This window comes from Delphinapterus leucas, chromosome 6 (assembly GCF_059928025.1).
Source record: "Delphinapterus leucas isolate spDelLeu-1000000601 "Yukka" chromosome 6, BTC_Dleu_Yukka2, whole genome shotgun sequence".
Classification (NCBI taxonomy): domain Eukaryota; kingdom Metazoa; phylum Chordata; class Mammalia; order Artiodactyla; family Monodontidae; genus Delphinapterus; species Delphinapterus leucas.
In genome coordinates this window covers 101121709-101141601 of record NC_143134.1, presented here as the reverse complement: position 1 = coordinate 101141601, position 19893 = coordinate 101121709, and the positions used below count along the sequence as shown (strand labels likewise).

Here is a 19893-nt window from a genome sequence, read left to right as displayed (position 1 = left end):
TTCTGTGACTTACTTCACTTAGTATGATAATCTCTAGGTCCACCCATGCTGCTGCAAATGGCAATATTTCATTCTTTTTTATGGCTGAATAATAGTCTGTTATACACACACACACACACACACACACACACACACATACATATCTTCTTAAACCAGTCATCTGCTGATGGGCACTTGGCTTGGCTATTATAAATAGTGCTGCTATGAACATTGAGGTGTGTGTATCTTTTCGAATTAATGTTTTCAGTGTTTTTGGCTATATACCCAGGAGTAGAATTGCTGGATCAGATGGTTCTATTTTTCATTTTTTAAGGGACCTCTGTATTGTTCTCCATAGTGGCTGCTCCAATTTACATTCCCACCAGCAGTGTATGAGGGTTCACTTTTCCCTTATCCTCTCCAGCATTTATTATTTGTAGACTTTTTGTTGATGCCCATTCTGACCCGTGTGAGGTGATACCTTGTTGTGGTTTTGATTTGTATTTGTGTCATAATTAGTGATGTTGAGCATCTTTTCATGTAGCACAGGTATTTTTATACCATTCCAAGCTGTTTGCAGATCCCCAGCCTAAGAGCTCATGATCTGGTACAATCCCTGGTTTTAATTACTAAGAGTTGTAGGGCAGGGTAACTCCAAGCGACTGTGTAATCTTACTGATGAACTATTCCTAAGAAAAACTTTTTTTCTTTCTTTCAGCACTGGCTGGATCATTCCAAACCCATAAAAAAGCAGATGAAAAGTAAGTAAGCAGAATTTAGTTTACTACCTTCTTTTATCAGAGAGTAAACTCCTTTGCCAATGTTTTGAGGTATTACATTTTCATTAGAACTTGGGAGCATTTTCAAATGGATTCAATTTTAAGGATGAATTTTAATTTCCTAAGGCTGGCTAAATATTAGAGTTTAAAATTTGAATAAGAGGTTTTAGTAGATGTTGAAAAACAGACTAAGCCCTCATTTGAAATAAGACACTTCTCCCAATGAGGACTGATAAATATGCTGTTCAGAAACATGACTTTATACCTGTGACATTCATTTTCTCGTGAGTTATGAAGTAGATTCAGAGAATGGGAGAGCAGGAAGGATCTTTGACAGTCTGGTCCAGCTCTCTGATTTTATAGTTGTGGTAACCAGATTTCTTCAGTGTGGTTTATGTATGAGTAATTTTTTTTAATTTAATACTTTTAAGGTTTTTTTACCTTAGGTTTTTTTTTTTTTTTTTTTTTTTGTGGTACGCGGGCCTCTCACTGTTGTGGCCTCTCCCGTTCTCCCGTTGCGGAGCACAGGCTCCGGATGCGCAGGCTCAGCGGCCATGGCTCACGGGCCCAGCCGCTCTGCGGCATGTGGGATCTTCCCGGACCGGGGCACGAACCCGTGTCCCCTGCATCGGCACGCGGACTCTCAACCACTGCGCCACCCGGGAAGCCCTACCGTAGTATTTTTAGATTACAGAACACTTGACTGTTTATGTGTCACTTTCCTTTAGCCCACTTAGTATTTTGTTAAAAGTTAGTATCACTTTGGGTGAATCAGGGGTGAAAGTAAAAGGTTAGCTCTTAGTAATTCATCTAGATGATGAGGGTTTTTTTCCAGAATGAGATTACTAGCTAAACTATCTTTTGTCAAAACCGAAGTCCATTTTAGTTTTCCAAACTAGTATTGAAAAGAACTTACTAGCTTTGTATGTTCTGTTGTTACCTCCCAGAGTCCGTGGTGGATATGTTAATAGATTTAACATGTTTTTCCTTTTGTCCATTCTGTGATCTTCAAAATTGGGGAAAAACATCTTGAACCTTCCATCTCCAAATGCTTAGTTGGACCTGCTTATGCTTTGCACTTTCGAGTTAAATATTATTCTTCAGAACCGAACAACCTTCGTGAAGAGTTTACAAGGTAGGACAAGATGCAAAACAAGATCCTCCTACCCACCCACACCCCGTAGCACCTGCCTTACTTACAATCCACGGGTCTTCTAAACTGTGGGTTTGCCGCCTCTTTCATCTGCTGTCTTTATATTCTGAGCAGCTGTTATTAGCACTTTGTGTGTGCTTATCTCTGTATTCTGTTGAAAATCCACACTTTGCTTGACTGGACCTTTTTCATAGTGAATCAAAATTTAAAAATTTATTTTCTTGTCACGTTCCTATTTTGTTGGACCTTGGGTAAATAGGCTAGTTGGTCTATGGCACTTTAATTTTGTCTCAGATACAAAAAGAGAAGGCAGATATTAGAAGAGCATCTCTGCCTCCAAAATTGCCACCTTATTTTTTTAAGCAACTGCAAAATATTCCCTTGATGGTTATAATATCAAAGTTGTTAGAATTCCATCACGGTATCTTTCCGCCCCACCGAATTTCTTTTATAGTGCGCCTGCCCTTGCCTGTCTCTTAGACTTCAGAAATAGCGTCAAAGCAAAAGAGGCTTAAAGAACATTTTACGTGTGGACTTTCCCTCCAGCCACCCTTCTATCAGTGAGATTCTCTACTCAGCCTTCTGCTGCTTTTGATGTCCCCAGAATCTCCTTGTCATTGTCTGTGATGGACAGTTGTGGTGACATGTAAGCTTCTGGGTGATCCATGGTGGTGGCCGCTGGCTTGGAGGTGACCCCCTAAGTAATACTTTAAAGACCGACTTTATCGCCATGTCCCCCATGGGAGCGGCCTGGGGGCTTCTGTGGTTAGGTTTTCCTATGGGAATTGGAAGTTCTGGCCACGTCAGCGTTGTGTCCTCCTTGATGTGGGTACTCAGTTTAATGGTAGTTGAGCACTTCTCAGAAGTACTAACATTCTGGAATGTACTAGAACCTTCACCACCACCCACATGTCTGCGTCACCCACATTGTCCTATATCCATTCCACAGAGAGTGACCGTGTGCATTGTTTTCAAAGTTCAAACAAATTACATTATCCTAGTGTTTCTCTTTAGAGTCCTTTATGAAGTGTGCTGCTTCTAGCTGTCATCAGAGCCAGTGATTCTTAACCAGGGTTTGTGAATCAGAAACACCTGGGAGGCTTTTGAACAAATCAGATTCCTGGGGACCACTCTTGTGTGTAAGCTTCTCATTCTGTAGGTATGGAGTGGAGCGTGGGCAGCTTTGGTTTTTACAAAGCACTGTAAGTGGTTCTGATGCCCACATCCTCCTGGTAAAAAGAACACTTACTTAATCTTTTATTTCAGTGAACTGCACTTGTGTTATTTGCTGCCTTCCTCCCCATTTTCCGTTACCCCTGTGACCAGCTGCCATCCAATTCCAGGACTTTTGTTTCGTGTGTGTGTGTGTGTGTGTTTGTGTGTGTGTGTGTGTGTGTATACACGTGTACTTTGTTTTTTCAAAGGCAGAGTCTGCAGTTAAACTGCATCAGAAAAAAAGCCTCCAGTGGTTGCTAACTGCAGTCAGCTGTAAATTTTTTGATACAATGAGCTGCAGCCTTTCTGGAATCTGCTGGTGGGCAGGCTGAGGGCCCAGTGCAGTGGCTCTACCCTGCCTGTTGGATTGGACACGTTGCATGCTGCGTGTGAGCCCTGCGTGCGTGTGCATGTGTGTGTGTGTGTGTCTCTCTCTCCTGGAGCTCCAAGGGTGTGTGGAGGTGTCATTGGACTGTGCAGTGCTCCATGTTCCATCCTCCAAGTATCTTGCGAATTCCTACATGCGCTCATTCCTGGCTAGATTCTGGGATGCCTTCCTAGAGACAGGAGGAGATGCTTCCACCCAAGTTCTCATTTGATTTGGACTCCCTTTTTACAATGCAGAATTCCGGGCTGTGTGTGGGGTGGGATTTGTGATGGGAAGTTGGGGACTGGAAGCGGCCGGGGAAGAGTTACCCTCTTTTGACTTTTGTATATGTTTGTCAGGTACCTGTTTGTTTTACAACTCAGGCATGACATTCTTTCAGGAAAGTAAGTATGTTTTTGTTCTAACTCTTAACTCGGGATAGATCATAGTATATTTTCTAAATAGTTCACCGTGTGTGTGTTTTTTTTAACTCTTTACGCTTGTTCCCTTTTCAAAATTCGAAAAAAGTACACCAGGCATTGTAAAGTGAGTCTAATACTTGGATCACAGTTATCATCATCTTATTTCACGTGACTACTGTACGGCTTGAAGCATTTCCAAGAGCATTTAATATCTTAAGTGATGTGTATCTGGGAATAATTCTCTCCCTGATCACATCACTGCCCCATTCATAACGGCTTTTGTCATATTTGTAAGCAAGATACGTTATTAGCATGTATACACTGACAAGTTTTTGGACCATCCAGAAGTCTCACTCACCACCATCTGCATTTAAGTAATGTAAAGAGGTTGCGTTCTGATTCTAGTAGAAAGAGGTTTAGACATCTCATCTCATTTCCTTTTCCTCTCTTAAAAATGGTCTTTAAACACTAGGCCTCTGGCTATACGATTGTTGAGCGCAAGAACCACTGGCGCTGAAATGGTTGGTTTCACAGGCAGTATGTATTTTAAGGATATGAGATTTCAGCAGTCATAACTTTTACAGTTGTGTCATTTTTCACCAGCCATGTTGACTATTTTCCGTTACATGAAAAACTAAGATACACTGAATCTAAAAAGCAATACCTGCTATTACTGACAGGAATACATTTTGATTTTGAATACAGTCTGAAGGAGATTCAAAATGTGATTTCCGAATTTGGAAGCTCTCTTAGAACATGTGCTCTGAGAATCCTAGTGGAATGTACACTATAGAACAAGTAGATTGTACAGTGTATACATTTGCCTTATTCAGCCATGCAATACAGATCTTTGATTGTGTGTGTATTTCTCTCTCTCTCTCTCCATACTGTGCTTCTCATACTAAGAGCCTCTTAACTGGTGATTGTCCTTCGTCTGGAAAAACATTAATGGCGATGCCTCGCATTTGTACAGTACTTTGCAGTTTACGTGCACGTCAGCCTGATTTACTGCATTCCTAGCAGAATGGTGTTCTGGCGGCCCCAGCGTTGCCTCTACCAGCTGGCCGTCTGTGGGCAGGACACTTGAACACTCAATTCTGAGGTGGGAATGGGGAGCACAGGCAAGCCCCATCCTAGGGGTTGACACACTTGATGCATTGACCAAATTGGATAGTATATATATATGAAAAGGCTTTGAAAACTATGAAGTGCTATGCCAATGTGTGTCATTGTTATTTTTCTAACTAAATTTGTAATAGTAAGTATGAATGAGATCACTGGATTTGTAGTAATACACCTCTGTGGCGGTGCCTCAGTTATTCGATTGCTTGAGTGTATCCAGCTGTCCTGGCCATCTTAGATATGGTTTCTGTTTATTTGTAACACTATGACCTCGTTTCAAGAAAGAGTGAAGGCAGCTTCAAAAGATGCATGTACTAGACCAAGATAAAATAAGTTTAAAAATAATAAGGCAAAGGGAAGGCTTTTCATTCAGTTTCCCAAACTTCCCAGTTCTTGCCAGATTCAGAAAAATTGCCCACTCTACTTGAGTTGAGAGGAGCTATACGTAGATGGGGTTATTTCACCATATGATGAGAGCCGACTTTGGGAAACAGGGAGTGTAAGTCAGCTTGTTCGCATTTTTTAATGTAGACAGCAAAAATAGAAACCACCGAGAACAAAAATCATTATCTGAATATCACTACCTTCTGAGAAATGATGTTACTGACATTTTATATAGTTATGAATATTAAAGTTCGTATTTACAGTTAATTTCTTTTTTTCCCTTCCAAGGTTGAAATGCCCATATGAAACAGCTGTGGAGTTAGCCGCTCTCTGCCTACAAGGTACATTATTCCTTAGTGGTAATTAGCATTTTAAAGTTGTTGCTTTTCATTTCAACAAATGAGGGTCTCCTGTGTACCAGGCACAGTGCTCTGCTTTGGTCTCCGTCCCCAAGTAGCTTTCAGCCCCAAGAGGGCCTCGTGGCCGGATCACATACTCCGTGTGTACGTGTAGAGTACACTGTGGTTCCTTCAGGAAGAGAGACCTGCAGGAGGCTTGGAAGGTGGAGGCCTGTCGGGGGAAGGGTAAATGGAGATGAACAGAGGAACCAAGGCACAAAGTAGAAAAGTGTGGAAAGGCACTAGCAGTTGATTGGTGTCAGAGGGCCAAGTTCAAAAACCTGGAGCGGCAGGTGACCTTGACCCCATTTAAAGTGCATGAACTTCGTGCTGTCAACACGGCGTCTTTGAAGCCTCTTGAGCGGGAGGCAGGCCTGGTCAGACGTGCATTTTAGAAAGGCCACAGTGACTGTGATGGGGAGAAGGGATGGGGGCAAGACCAAGACTGGGGCTGGGGGTGAAGTGAGGAGGTGTAGCTGTGACAAAACGAAACTAAGGCTGGGGGTTAAACACACACCCCAAAATAGCATCAGCGGTACAAGGAGAAGGACCTGGTCATTAGGCTCAGTGTTGAGAGAGGAGACAGAGATGACTCAATAGGCTGCTACCAAGGATGGGAGATGGTGACAGTGAATGGTTAGAAGAAGAGTTGGGCTCCAGTGGGGGGACATCTGTGTAGGGTCTCTTGGCTGAGAGGGGCCAGTGGGGCCTCTGGGAGCTTCTTGAGTCTGTAGAGATCTGGCTCCACCAGACAGGTCAGGCTGGAAGCACTGACAGGGGAGAGGCATCAGCATGTGGGTGGGAATTGGATGGTGAGAGGGTTGCCTGTCTCTCAACGTTGACTGTTCCCTCTGTCTGATGCGCTGGTGGATTTTTAGTTTAACATGCACAAGAAACACTTGTTAAAGTTGCCAGCACTAATTAAAAGGATACTAATGTGTAACTGCATATAAGGAATTTCATCAGCACGTCGGATAGACATATATTGCGGACTCGTTTATCAGGGCTTCTATGGGATAATGAATTATGATGTATTCATTTATAACTACTAACTGTTTTTGAGTGCCATAGTGATTTGGCTTCTGACTTTTGTATTTACCAAGTTTTAAAAGTTGATCTAAGTCTTTTCAAATTATAAAATCAGTATAGGCTTATTATAGAATATCAGGACAACAAGCAGAAGGAAGAAAGTAACCTACGGTCCTACCCACAGACAAGCAGAGTTTCTGTCTATGAGTTTGAGTTTTAAAAATGTAGTTCTGATCAGACTCATACACAAATTTTTTGGTATGATTTTCTACTTGGTAATTTTAGTACATATATTCTTTCTGTCGTGCTTGTACTTATAAAGAAGGTTTTTAGTGACCAGGTTACTCCCATTCCCTGATACTTCCATTCCTTAGTCACCTTTACTGCTTATTTTTTTCATTTATATATATATATATATATATATTTACATCTTTATTGGAGTATAATTGCTTTACATTGTTTTGTTACTTGCTGCTGTATAACAAAGTGAATCAGCTATATGTATACATATATCCCCATATCCCCTCCCTCTTGCGTCTCCCTCCCACCCTCCCTATCCCACCCCTCTAGGTGGTCACAGAGCACCGAGCTGATCTCGCTGTGCGATGCAGCTGCTTCCCACTAGCTATCTATTTTACATTTGGTAGTGTATATATGTCCATGCTATTCTTTCACTTCGTCCCAGCTTACCCTTCCACCCCCAACCCCGCCCCATGTCCTCAAGTCCATTCTCTACGTCTGCATCTTTATTCCTGTCCTGCCCCTAGGTTCTTCAGAAGCATTTTTTTTTTTTTTAGATTCCATATATATGCGTTAGCATGCTGTATTCGTTTTTCTCTTTCTGACTTACTTCACTGTGTATGACAGACTCTAGGTCCATCTACCACTTTAGTGTTTATTATCTAGTGGGGACTTGGCATATAATAGGTGCTCAGTAAGTGCAGAATGAAATTGAAGAGCCCTCCCCCGCCCGCAATGGACTTTGGCTGAAGGGCAGTCTGCCCATGTGGTCTGAAGGTACTTGTGTTGGAGGTAACCGTCTGTGCTAAATACAATGCTAAGTGCTTCACATCCATATTTTCCTGATACAGTGGTCCTTATGGTAAGTGCCATAACGATGTGCAGTGGCTTGGGGAACTTGGAAATGGACTGTCCACTTTGACCAATCTGTATTTCACCAGCTTGCCAAGTTGCATCCACCCTAGAGTTTCTGAGCTGCCAGGAGGTCATACTGTCAGGCTTGGTGGCCCAGCAGTAGATGGCAGGGTGTAGTTAATGGGATGAAAGCATCCATGTCAGACCTGGGGCAGTCAGTCCACCTGAGAGGTTCTTCCTAAGGCCATTGGCACACGTCCTAAATGATTAGACGACGATGAGGCACAGATGTCACCACCCTGCCTGCCCCCAAGTGGTGAAGGCATCACCCAGCTCTAGGATAACCATTTGCCTTGCCCTGCAGCCGAGGCAGACAAGAATACCAGCTGTCATTTGAGCCCTTCTTGGAGAAATTACCTATCTGAGTTGGAACCACAACATTAGTGTAATTTAAGATGCAGTCATTATGTCCGGTACAAAGACAAACTGAAGATGTAGACACAGAAATGGGGAAGTTTTTGTCACATTGTCTCTCCATGTCCCCTCCTCCCCCCAGCCCATCAGTAAATGCTTCTAGTTCAGCCGCAAAGAAGCCGGTTTGCCTTGGACTATGATCGCTAAGAGCCTCTGTGGGTTTGCACAGTGAAAGCTTGTGTACTTCTTCCCATGCTTGAGCCTTGAATACGTGTCTTGCTGCAGTTGTCCTTGAATTGATGCCTCATGAGCTGTGATGCAGTGGCCCTGCTTGGAGTCTCTGCTCTTTGAGAACTAATTTTATGGTTGATTTGGAAATTATTTCAGGCACAAAGAAGAAGAAGGGAGGAGAAGAATGGGATAGTCATTTGTTGTGTGTCCATGATCTTGTTTCATCTTTGTCAGTTTCCCTTTTGTGGATAAGGCAACAGAGACCCAGGACAGTGAAGTGACTTGCCCAGGTCACACAGGTAGTATATGGTCAAGTTGGTAGTCAAGCCCTCCTGCCTCTGAGCTGTTTCCACCACGCCCCACACCCCTCACAGCTGGGACCCTGGCTGCAGAGTTCAAAGACTGAGCAAAGTGTCCTCTTGCCGGCAGGTTCTTGGAAGGCAGACAGCAAAGTGTCCCCTTTGCCTGGTCTCGGGGGAACCTCGTCATTGGCTTCTCCCTCCTGTGCTTGATGATGTCAGATGCACAGTTAATCCAGTCTTGTGCAGACACACCAGTAAACACAGGGCTCACTTTGGCCCATGGGTGCGGCATGGTTCATATCAAGGAGATCTCTTCCCAGACTGCCCTTCTAGCTTTGCTAGGTCCCTAGCTTCAGGGTGACATCTTGGTCAGAGGTCAGTCGTGGCCCCCAGCCTTGGGAGACCAGCCCTCACCTTTTCTGGGCAAATATGTCACCATCTTCATCTGTGACTTTGCCCAAGGCACCCAGCAGCTGCACACCTGACCCAGACCACCTGGTGGTATTAGGGGTGCCGTCCAGTTGAGAGCTGCAGGTGAGGGGCTGCAGTCAGGTGAGGGGACAGTCACTAGGTGTCAGACACCGTCTCCTGCAGTCCTCCCACCACCCCTCCGAGTATGGTATTGCCGCTTCCTCTGTGTGGACAGGAACATTTTAACCTCTTCTCCTGCGAGCCAACTGGAGTCCCTTTCCTGAAAGGTGGGCTCTGGGATTGGGGCTCAGAAGCCACTGGAAAGGGCTGCTGGGTCCATAGTGAGTTGCTGTCCCTGGGGGTGTTTGGCCATTTGCTGGCTGGTCGGTGGGATGTCGTGTTAAGCAGTGATTCTCAGAGTGTGTTCCCTGGGGACATACTGAATCAGCTGCGTCAGCATCCCCTGGGAACTTGTTAGCAATGCAAGTTTTCAGGCCTTATTCCAGACCTATGGATTTAGAACCTCCGGGGATGGGGGCCAGCAATGTGTGTTCGAACGAGCCCTCCAAGCAATTCTGGCGCATTCGAAAACCAGTGCTTTTCAAAGTAATGTGTGCACCACCCTCCTGGGGACGTGGTGGGTTTGCTCCAGCAGATCCAGGGTGGGGCCTGCGATTGTGCATGGTGAGCAGGCCCACGCTGCTGGTCTGCGGACCACACTTTGTGCAGCAAGGTATCAGAGGTAATTAGAGTTCATAGCAAACAAGGTATAGAGGAACCCCTGGCGGATTCCTTTTCCTTCTGAGGTCTGCCTCCTGCACTGCAAGGGTGGGGGGAGTGGAGAGAGTGGGCTTTCACATTCATGTCCTGGAGGAATGGGCCCCCTGTGTCCTCGGGCCCTGCATTCCCAGGGGCACTGGGCAAGAGCCAGGACCAAGCGGCGGCTTCGGGCTTTTTGCTGGGATCGCCCGCGTGGCCGCTGCTCCTTTCTGCACAGCCGGCTCCCTCCCAGCTTCTGCCTGAGTTGTCGCAGTTGCTCCCGGGGCCTTCTCACCCCCTCCTCCCTCACTCCTCACTCCTTCCTTCTCCCTCCTGCCTGATTTTTTCTCCCTGATTTCTGCCTGTACCGAATTCTTGATTGGTCCTCTCCAGCACTGCAGACTCTGGAGTGCTGTTCAGACCTACCCTTAACGAGAGCCTTGTTACATGGATGTTTCTGGGTGGGTCCCCATTGCCTGCAGTTGCCTTTTATTGCAAATTCAGGCACTACAATTTTGTGGGGGAAATGTAATCAGGGCCTCCCTGGGCCAGAGAAATAGTCGGGAGAGGGACAGTCATAACTGAGATGATGGTGTATGGCCCAGTGCGGAGTGCATTGGAGTGATTCATGGGAACTCTGAACGTACATGTGGAGACCGAGTGGGAGTTAAGTCCTCCTGAAAGCGGGGAGTTGGTTATACATGAGGGGGTACCTGTGCTGTTTACAGTCAGGCAAAGTGCCTTTGGACCTGATGCTGCAATAACCAAAAGCATTCACTGTCTCCTGTTTTCTCCCTTTTATGAAACCTGCAGCCGAGCTTGGGGAGTGCGAGCTTCCAGAACATACACCAGAGCTTGTGTCTGAGTTTCGGTTCATTCCAAATCAGACAGAAGCGATGGAATTTGATATCTTCCAGAGATGGAAAGAGTGCAGGTACCTTGATGCTACCATCTAACATTCTGATGTATGCATTTGGTCATTTGTAAGCATTTGTCAGACTCTTTTATCTCACGGCAGAGTGGCTCTGTTGATGACTATAAAATCGCAGCTCCAGCTCTTCACTTCTTTCCCTCCTGTGCTTCAGTCCTGTTTTTCAAAGGCCCACAGGACATCTCTCTTTCCAGAGATGTACAGTAAAAACCAAGCCATACTCCTGTCTCTTCCTCTGAAGTACAGGGCCTGGTCCCGATTTGCTCGTCGCATAGCCAGGGACGCCATGGCCATCCCGGCCTCCTAACCAAGGCAGAGGGGTGCTGCCTTGACCCACCCGGTCCCACACACCTGGGGCTCTGTCCGTGGCCTGGACTGCTAGGGCAAACCCTTTAGAAATGTGTCCTGGGGTTCCTTACAGGGACACTCATGTTTGAGACCGTGTGTTGTACAGAGTTGTATTTCAGGACACGTGGTCACCACAGCTAAATCCAGCCCTGCCACTTCTCTCTTGCTTTGTCCTCGTTCCTCCCTTAGTCACCCTAGTCTAGCAGTTTTATGCCTGGATAACAGGGCCACCGCCTCTCCTCCCGCCCGGCCCATCTTCCCCAAACACTGCCTGTGCCCAGTCACTCTTGACTCAGAAGCCGAGCATGGTTTCCCGTTGTCCCGCAGCCATTCTGGCTCCTTTGCAGGTGGAAGCTGACAGTAGCACATTCTCGTATCCCATTGAAACAACAACGTAGAAACGGGCGGGCGGGCGTAGAGTCTTGCCCCAGTCCCTGTCACACCCCACCCACGCTCCCTCCTGCACGAAGCCGCTGTGAGCAGCCAGCTGTGTATCCTTCCAGCCTTTCTCCTTCGCGCACGCATGCACGAATCTACACACAGAGTCGTCTCCCTAAGCATTCGTATTATAAGCCCTGCTCTGTCCTCTTTCTGCTCAGTTAACAGTCTGTTCTTGGAGGTCGTGTCATGTTGATGTAAATCGGTAGCCCTCATCCCTTTAATTGCCCCAGGCACCCCTTCATGTGGCCGTGCCCTTCAGGCTTGTGTGGGTGTACGCGTTGCAGTTCACATGTGTCTCGTTGGTTTTTCTAAGGGGAAAGAGCCCTGCCCAGGCGGAACTCTCCTATCTGAATAAAGCGAAGTGGCTGGAAATGTATGGGGTAGACATGCACGTTGTCAGGGTAAGAACCGTGTGCGTTTAAGTAATTGGTTTTCCCAGTGACTGAAAAACGTGTAAACAATGTGCAAACTAAGTAATGCGGTGAGGAAACTGTTTTGCATTCTGCTCTGTGACGACCTGTTAGAACCCTCTACCGACTGTGCCTTCATTTATTTGTAGGGAAGAGATGGCTGTGAATATTCTCTTGGACTGACCCCGACAGGCATTTTAATCTTTGAAGGAGCTAACAAAATAGGCTTATTCTTTTGGTAATTTAGTTTTGTCCTATATTAAAAATGTCTTTTCCTATTTTGTGGTGGAATTATATGTGATGGGTGATTATCGAGGGATATTTGCAACACCCAGATTCATTTTTAAAACACACGTACTCTTGCATTTGTGGGTGTCTGACAAATGGCAGTGGCGCTTCTGGATAATCACATTTAACATGAATGAGTGATTCCTTGAGCAAATCTGAGCTTAAACGGTAGAAAGGAAACGGCGGTGTGATGGGTAGACGGCGCTGCTGCAGACTGTGCTTTGAAAATGCTTTCTTTCTGGCCAGGCCCAAAATTACCAAAATGGATTTTAAAAAGAGCAAATTGACGCTGGTGGTGGTGGAGGACGATGACCAGGTAAGCCTTGCCTCCGTCCCTCCACCTTGCTGTGAGTCATCCTGAGTCAGTGTTACAAATCCCCGCTCACCGGGACCCCCGTGCTTCACCTCCGAGGGCCGGGAACAGGAGCACACGTTCGTGTTCCGCCTGGACAGCGCCCGGACCTGCAAGCATCTGTGGAAGTGCGCCGTGGAGCACCATGCCTTCTTCCGGCTGCGGATGCCGGGAAACAGGAAGTCCAACAGATCGGACTTTATCAGACTGGGCTCTCGCTTCAGGTTCAGGTAGGCACCGTCTTTACAACACGGTCATGTGTCTTGAAGGAGGGCAGCCGTGATGTTTTGGTGAAAGGAGCAGTGGACCTGCATCTGGAGGCTTGGGTTGGACGTCCTGCCCCTGCTTCTTTCTTAGCATCTGACCTTTCGTGGAGTCGCCGGAGCTCTTCTAGCCTCCGCCTCCTCACGGATAAGATGAAGCTAATAATCACAAAATTATTAACAGCTGACATTTAGCTGGAACTGTGCTGTCTAATACAGTAGGTGCGAGCTACATGTGGCTATCTAAATTAATTCACGTTCAGTACATTTAAAAATGTGGCTCCTTGGTCTCACTAACCACGCTTCAGGTGCCGGGTACAAGTGAGATGGGTGGCTGCCACATTGGGCCGTGCTGATGTAGAACATGAGCGTCGTTTTGGAAAGCTCTGTCGACCACACTGCCCTAGAGCTTTTCATGTACCAACTTGTAATCCTCCCCATGGCCTTAATGAGATGGGTCCTCAGATTATACCCATTGTACAAATAAGGGAACTAGGTCCGGGGGCGGGTATATAATCTGTCCAAAGTCACAGCCAGTCAGTGGTAGAGCTGAGATTCAACCCCAGGCTGTCTGGGTCTTATGTCTTATATTTTAACCACTACTCTATCGCCTGTCACACGCCAACATCAAGAAATTTGGTGACAATTAAGAATGAGAGCGGATGTCACTGTGCGTGTGAGTGACCCAGGCTGGGCTCAGGAATATTTGAATCTGAAAAGACCCTGAAGAAGGAGAGGTTTATTCCGATATATTTCTACTTAGTTTCTATGACCATGTCTCTCAAAGTGCACGAGAACTCCCTGGGTGTTTTTTTAAAATGAGGATTTAGGACCTCGTCTCAGGCCTTTGTAATCAGAATCTATGGGGGGCTCACGTGTGGCTGTATGAATAAGGCCTGGGAATGTGCATTTAAAATGCACTCCCAGGGTCGATTCCTGAGGCATGTTTACAGATCTGAGAATTGCTGTTACAAGATCTAAAACATCACATGGTTTCATAACCTCTTCTCACACATGGCATGTCCTTGAACTCTATTTAAGATGCCAAATGATTTGTTCATTTCAAATTTTTCTGCTGTGCATGGAAATGTCTGTGCACTTGTGTTTAAAGAATCGCTTGGTTTGAATGTATTTTTAAATGCTGCAGAGGGGAGTGGGGGGGACCAAGTCCTTTCTGAGAAAGAATCGACTCATGGGTCCTGCGAAGGAAGGACGGAAGGAAGATGTCATAACTGCGAAGCCTGGCAGAGACGTTGCACGGTGTGCTGAAGTCTGCTGTGCTCCAAGTGAGCAGGACCGCACTGTTGAGGTTGCCCAGGCGGGGTTTCCCGTGGGACTTGGTCCAGCCCAGCGTGAGAAGGAAGGTCCCGTGGGACTGTTGAGGTTGCCCAGGCGGGGTTTCCCGTGGGACTTGGTCCAGCCCAGCGTGGGAAGGAAGGGAGTTTGGAGACGAGTTTGCCCCTTGGAGGCAGTCAAAGCAGGTGGCAAGTGGCTCCTTCCATGTGATAAATCATAAGCTGAGGGTGGCTGGAATGAGGCAGTGATAGATCAGACAAAGACAGCATTGCCTCCTGGAAGCTGTAGCTGGACGTTGGGTTGATGGAGAGCCTTGGTGAAAGCAGCAGTGTTTTTCTTGGCATAGCAGGGAAAGCCAAGGTTTAGTTAAGTGGTCATTGATAACAGCCTTTTAAAAGAGTTAAATGTCTACCTAATACGTTTTCGGAAAGGTATTTTATGTGTGAATCAGTGTTCTCTTAGTCAAATATTCCAAGCACTCAGACCTGCTTGGTTTGTGCAGTCAAGTGGCTGGTACCTAAATTGCAGGTTTTGTCCTTTGGCGGAAATATAATACAGCCTGGATTTGGCAACAGTGATTTTATTTTCAAGCGGAAGGCTAAATTTAGTGTGTGTCTTTGCCAAACGAGTTTGAGATAAGTTGAAATTTACATTGGAGCTCTTGGAAATAAAAGTTCACTTCCAAATGCGTATAATGTACTGACATTCTGATATTGGTAGCATGCAGTGAAATGTTTGCTTTCCAGTGGCCGGACAGAATACCAGGCTACACATGGCGCCAGGTTACGGAGAACCAGCACCTTCGAGAGGAAGCCTAGTAAACGCTATCCGTCCCGGAGACATTCGACATTCAAAGGTGGTGTGCTTTTCGTTCTGTCTTGGAATTTTACATCACGGTTAAGTTGGTTAATAAGCCCCAAGGAGTTTGGCGAAGCGGTTTGTGAAGGAACTGTCTGCTGTTCTCTGTCATTCCGAAGCTTTTGACAAAACCCCAGTGGGCTTCTCTTGGTGGGAATCAGGCTACTCTCACCATCCAGCTGTCTTTAGTCTTTCCCATTGGATGTGTTCATTTCCTTCTCCCCCTTTTCCATATTTCTTTTCTTGTACCTCTTTGCTTCTGTTGGACCTGGGACCTTAGGGATATCATAGGTAAACATGTTTCTTGCCCGTGGAAGGTGATGATATGTCTCGGAGGGAAGAACAGTCCCTTCTCCCCGCCATCTTCCAGTTTCAATTGGGGACATCAGTCTCGCGCTAACCAGAATTCTGACCACTTAAGAGCAGAACCAGAACTAATTAAAGACTGGACTCGGGGCCCAGAGTCAATCCAAGTACACCATGCCCGTGAATTTAGCCAGGCCCCGGGATGCTTGCCCTCCCTACCCACCCCCCCTTTCCCGAACTCCACGAGCTTCGTCTGTCATTTACTACTGTGGCCTCACACCTGCATGAGGCCTGGTACCCAGTTACAGGTTCAGTCAGCAGATGAGCAAGCCGGGCTTGTTTCTGTTTAAACCTGGCCTCCAGATCCCATCCCCTAGCTCTCCTTTGTCCACACTTGATTGCTCCTCCATTCAGGACTATCTTGTTCTTTTATAGCAGGACCTCTGCATCTCCCCACTCCACTCTTGTTCCCTCCCATATATCATTGTACTGGCCATTTCATATGTTTTTCTTGTATAACTCAGGACTTAGTGGGCCTTTGTGGGACCTGGCACCTGTGCTTTCCCATCTAGAATCTTTAACCTTGTGTTCCCCACTGTTTCCTTCCTTTTTGAACCAACGGTACAATGGCGTGGCAGCCAGAAACTCTCCAAAGCCATTCTTGGCTGCTTTCGTGGGGAAAAAATTGCCCAGAGCCCAAGGAATGTGGCCTCACTTTCAAGAAAGACCAGAGGTTGAGAGGGTGGGGCTGGGTCCAGGGAGGGTGACAGGTCCGTGAAGGGTGATTGGTTGCAGGAACTGGGAGTGGTGAGTGATGGGGCAGGGCCGGGGTGTGGGGGATGAGAAAGCTCTCTGTCCCAAGGGCTGTGTTCACCTCCCTGGTGAGCATTATTATGCTTGTACACGTAGCCAGTTGGGTCAAAGTTGCCCAGAAACACCCCGGTCGAAGGAAGAACTTGCTGGTGGGGCCGTCCAAAGATAGTGCCCCCTCTTTACAGAGTGAGCGCCCAGTCCTTGGAGGTGTACAGGCACAAAGGGAAAGGCGCCGCGGTATGGCTGCTGCCGAGGGGAGGGTGCTTGATGCCACGAGGTGGCCTTAGAGCTCTTCCAGACTCCAGGTTCCGTGCTTCTCCTCCACTTCCCTTCCTGGTCTTCATCCTCTTTCCCTCCTTTATTTTACTGACATTTTCTCCAGCCAGAGTTCCAGCATCTTTGTGAAACGGTTAATGATTTTCCATGCTCCATTTTTCAAAGAACGAAATGGTGTCTAGGTACACAAGCTCTACCTCTGTCCATGGCCCCTTCCGCAGACTCACACCCCGAACCCAGTCGGAAGTGTCTGCCCCGAGCTCCCCTGCACAGGCTACTGCTTGTATTTCAGCCTGTCTTCGATCTTTCACACCTCTGTCTCTGTCTGTGTCAAGACTGTGAGCTCCTTGAGAGCAGGGGCTGTCTGTCTCTGCCTCTTAGGACTCCTGGCCCTGGGAACTAGCTCAGTGAGCATGTTCTGAGTGAGTTGGAGGGTGGGGCACAGCGGGAGGTGATTTACTTTTCCTCCAGAAAGGAGAGGTAGCCAAGATGAAGATTCTGCCTCCTGGGGTTGGGACTGCTTTGAGATCACAGGAATCTCTTCCCTGAGCATTGGTAACAAGTGGTAAAAATGGTAAAAAGTGGTAAAGCTCTCTAAGGTGTCATACTTTTCTGTTTTTCCCTTAAAGCAAGCAACCCGATGATAGCAGCTCAGTTCTGGTAAGTGCCCCCAGAGTCCGGGTATGGCTCTGCTCTCGAATGACTGTGTTTGTTTGCAATGTTGACTTTTTCCTTAATACAGTTAAATCACAGAGTGAAGCCCCTGATGGTTTCCTCTCCACCCCCTTTTTCTGCTGCCTGGCTATACCGTCTGCCTGGCTTTCAATAAGTACACAGTAGAATGTTCCAAGACAGTTTGTTGTTTTGGGAAACACAGATGCTTTGTTTGAGTGGCTTTGTGCTTTGTGTATTGTAACAGTGGGTGATAAAGGTGATAGGAATGTGTATGCCACAGTGTGCTAACGGCACTGCAGGCAGTGATGGGAAAGAAAGGCCGTGCTCTTGAGCAAAAGCTCCCCGAGAACAAAAACTGGATCGGCTCAGTGACGTGCGGGTTTCATGTCATACAACGTAGAAGACCTTTATCAACACCCAGTGAAATTCCTGTAGGAAGAGAACTTGTCACAAGACTGAAACTCTAGCACCAGTGTCAACAAACTTTTTCTGTAAAGTGCCTGGTCGTAAATATTTTAGACATCGCAGGCTCTGCTGTCTCTCTCAGGACCATTCCACTCTGCCCCCGGAGCATGAAAGCAGCATAGACAGTATGTAAATGAACGACTCCTGGCGTGTTCTGATTAAACTTTACTCACAAAAGCAGGTGGGCCAGGTTCGGCCCATGGGGCGTGGTTGGCCGCCCCCTTCTCCAGCACAGGTGGCCTTGATCTTTCCTGTACATTGGAATCACCTGCTGAGCTTTGAAACCCTCAGCCAAGCCACACCCCAGGCTAATCGAATCAGCCTCCGGGTGAGGACCTGGGCATCTGTGGTTTTAAAGCTCCCAGGTGAGTCTCTGTGCTGCCGAAGAGGACACTGTCCCATCTGGTGTGTACTTCTCGTTCTCTCCCTGAAACAGTTGTTTTCTTATGTGAGTTTCGACCTCAGTGGACGGCTGTCATGCTAGAGAATCCCAGGCTATGTAATTGTTTCGGCCCTTGTGTCCAAGCTCCAGCCACTGGTAGCCCCATCTGGTTAGTCTCTGGTCATCCCAGGCACAGGTCTCAGGCTACCGGGGAGGGTGGTCTTTGAGGTCAGCCTATCTTGGTGCGCCGTACGCCCTGGGCAGTTGGTAGAGTGCGGCGTGTGGAGGAGTGGGTTAGTGATGAGGCATCCGGAGGCCTCCTGCCCAGCCCTGGCATTTCTCTTAACTCAGCTCTGGGGCGGCCTTTTTCTCATCTGAAAACAAAGAGGTTGGGCTAGATCAAGTGTTTTTCGAAATTTTGTAGCTTTTGATTTTGGCCCACTAGGAGAAACCTGCCATGGAAGCCCAGTACAGAGAACAGACCAAAGCGGGACTGCTCTGGGTGACACCGAGCAGGGAGGGCAGGGCTGGCACCTGCTGCTCACCCACCCCCCGCATCCCACAGGCAGCCCCAAGACACCTCCAAGGACCCCGAGGTTCTGGAGAACGTAGCTGGCCGTTGTATCACGGCTGGAAGCTCAGCCTGGCCCTCTGATGGCAGACGCTGCTTGCAGTGCCATTCACTGGGCGTCAGATGTCTGGCTCTTCTGTCTGGGTTGCTGAAAGTATGCCTGTCAGCATGTCTTGTTTTTAATTCTCAGGGGCTTGTGAGTTACGTTTCTTTCCTTTGCTCTCTAAGGAAGTGATTGTTTTGCTTGTTTGTTTTCCCCTAATAAAATTACATTTTCCTCTTAGCGTCTAGGAGAGATTATATATATTGAGAACCAAAATAAACTAAAACAACAAATCTCCACCACACACACAAAAAACCACCCGGTAAATATACCCTTTAGGAACAAATGAGCTAATAACCAGTGTTCGCAGCTGTTCAGTTGCTCTTCATAGCCTGTGGGGTCCTGGGGGTGGGGAGGGTTTCTATGGGAGCCGGGGATGAAACTGTGCTCTGGGCGCAGAGGTGATGCCAGGAAAATAGCACCTTGCAGAACACTTAGCCCTCCTGGTGAAATGCAGCCGGGGGTGAATCTGGCCCAGAACCTGGCTCTGTGCACTGGCCCTCTATGAAAACTGGAACACAGGGTTATTTAGACCCTAAGCAAGACTCATAACTATGAAATGTTTTCCTCTCATTTCTGGAGGAGCAGTAAACCTTGATTTTGAACACGCCACCCTAGCAGCCAAGCCCGATGATGGTGCTGGGTTGGTCTGTGGTTTTTCTGGCAGATGCCGAGCTTGCATATTAAATACATTGTGTTTTGCACCAACCGTCTCCACCCATACTTTTGACCAGAGTAGTTATACTTCAGATTCCATCAAAATAGGATCATGCATGAGGAGCCTGGAACCTTTCTGCAGGTTCTCAGAGAGCCAGCGTGGCTTGGCGGAAAGGATGCTGACCTAGGGGTTTTGCAAATGTCAATTCCGGTCACAGTGCAGCTATGGACTAGCTAGCGAGTGTCCTAACTTCTCTGTTAGGCAACCGTTCCTTTATCTATAAAATGAGGTGGTAACATTTATTGACCTCATAGCCTTGTTGTGTGGATTAAATAATAACAGATGTGAAGTTCCCAGTACAGAACCTTATGTGGAATGAACATTCCAGAGTGGTGGC

General features: G+C 47.0%; 1 protein-coding gene across 11 annotated transcripts in view; it reads left to right on the top strand.

Moving 5' to 3' along the window:
• The window catches only part of EPB41L4B (erythrocyte membrane protein band 4.1 like 4B), a 145934-nt gene that overhangs the window by 51926 nt on the left and 74115 nt on the right, over nt 1-19893 (top strand). For 9 of the 11 annotated variants that reach the window (XR_016393610.1, XM_022579103.2, XM_022579102.2 and 6 more), the window contains 11 exons: nt 698-740; nt 1815-1893; nt 3853-3897; nt 5710-5762; nt 10874-10994; nt 12094-12181; nt 12340-12428; nt 12725-12794; nt 12891-13060; nt 15136-15245; nt 17272-17302. Coding sequence is in view for 10 of the 11 variants with exons in the window: in XM_022579103.2 (XP_022434811.1) it covers nt 698-740; nt 1815-1893; nt 3853-3897; nt 5710-5762; nt 10874-10994; nt 12094-12181; nt 12340-12428; nt 12725-12794; nt 12891-13060; nt 15136-15245; nt 17272-17302 (899 nt within the window). In the remaining variant the exon portion in view is untranslated. The remainder of the gene's footprint in view (nt 1-697; nt 741-1814; nt 1894-3852; nt 3898-5709; nt 5763-10873; nt 10995-12093; nt 12182-12339; nt 12429-12724; nt 12795-12890; nt 13061-15135; nt 15246-17271; nt 17303-19893) is intronic. The other 2 variants (XM_089913567.1, XM_089913568.1) reach the window with 2 other exon arrangements.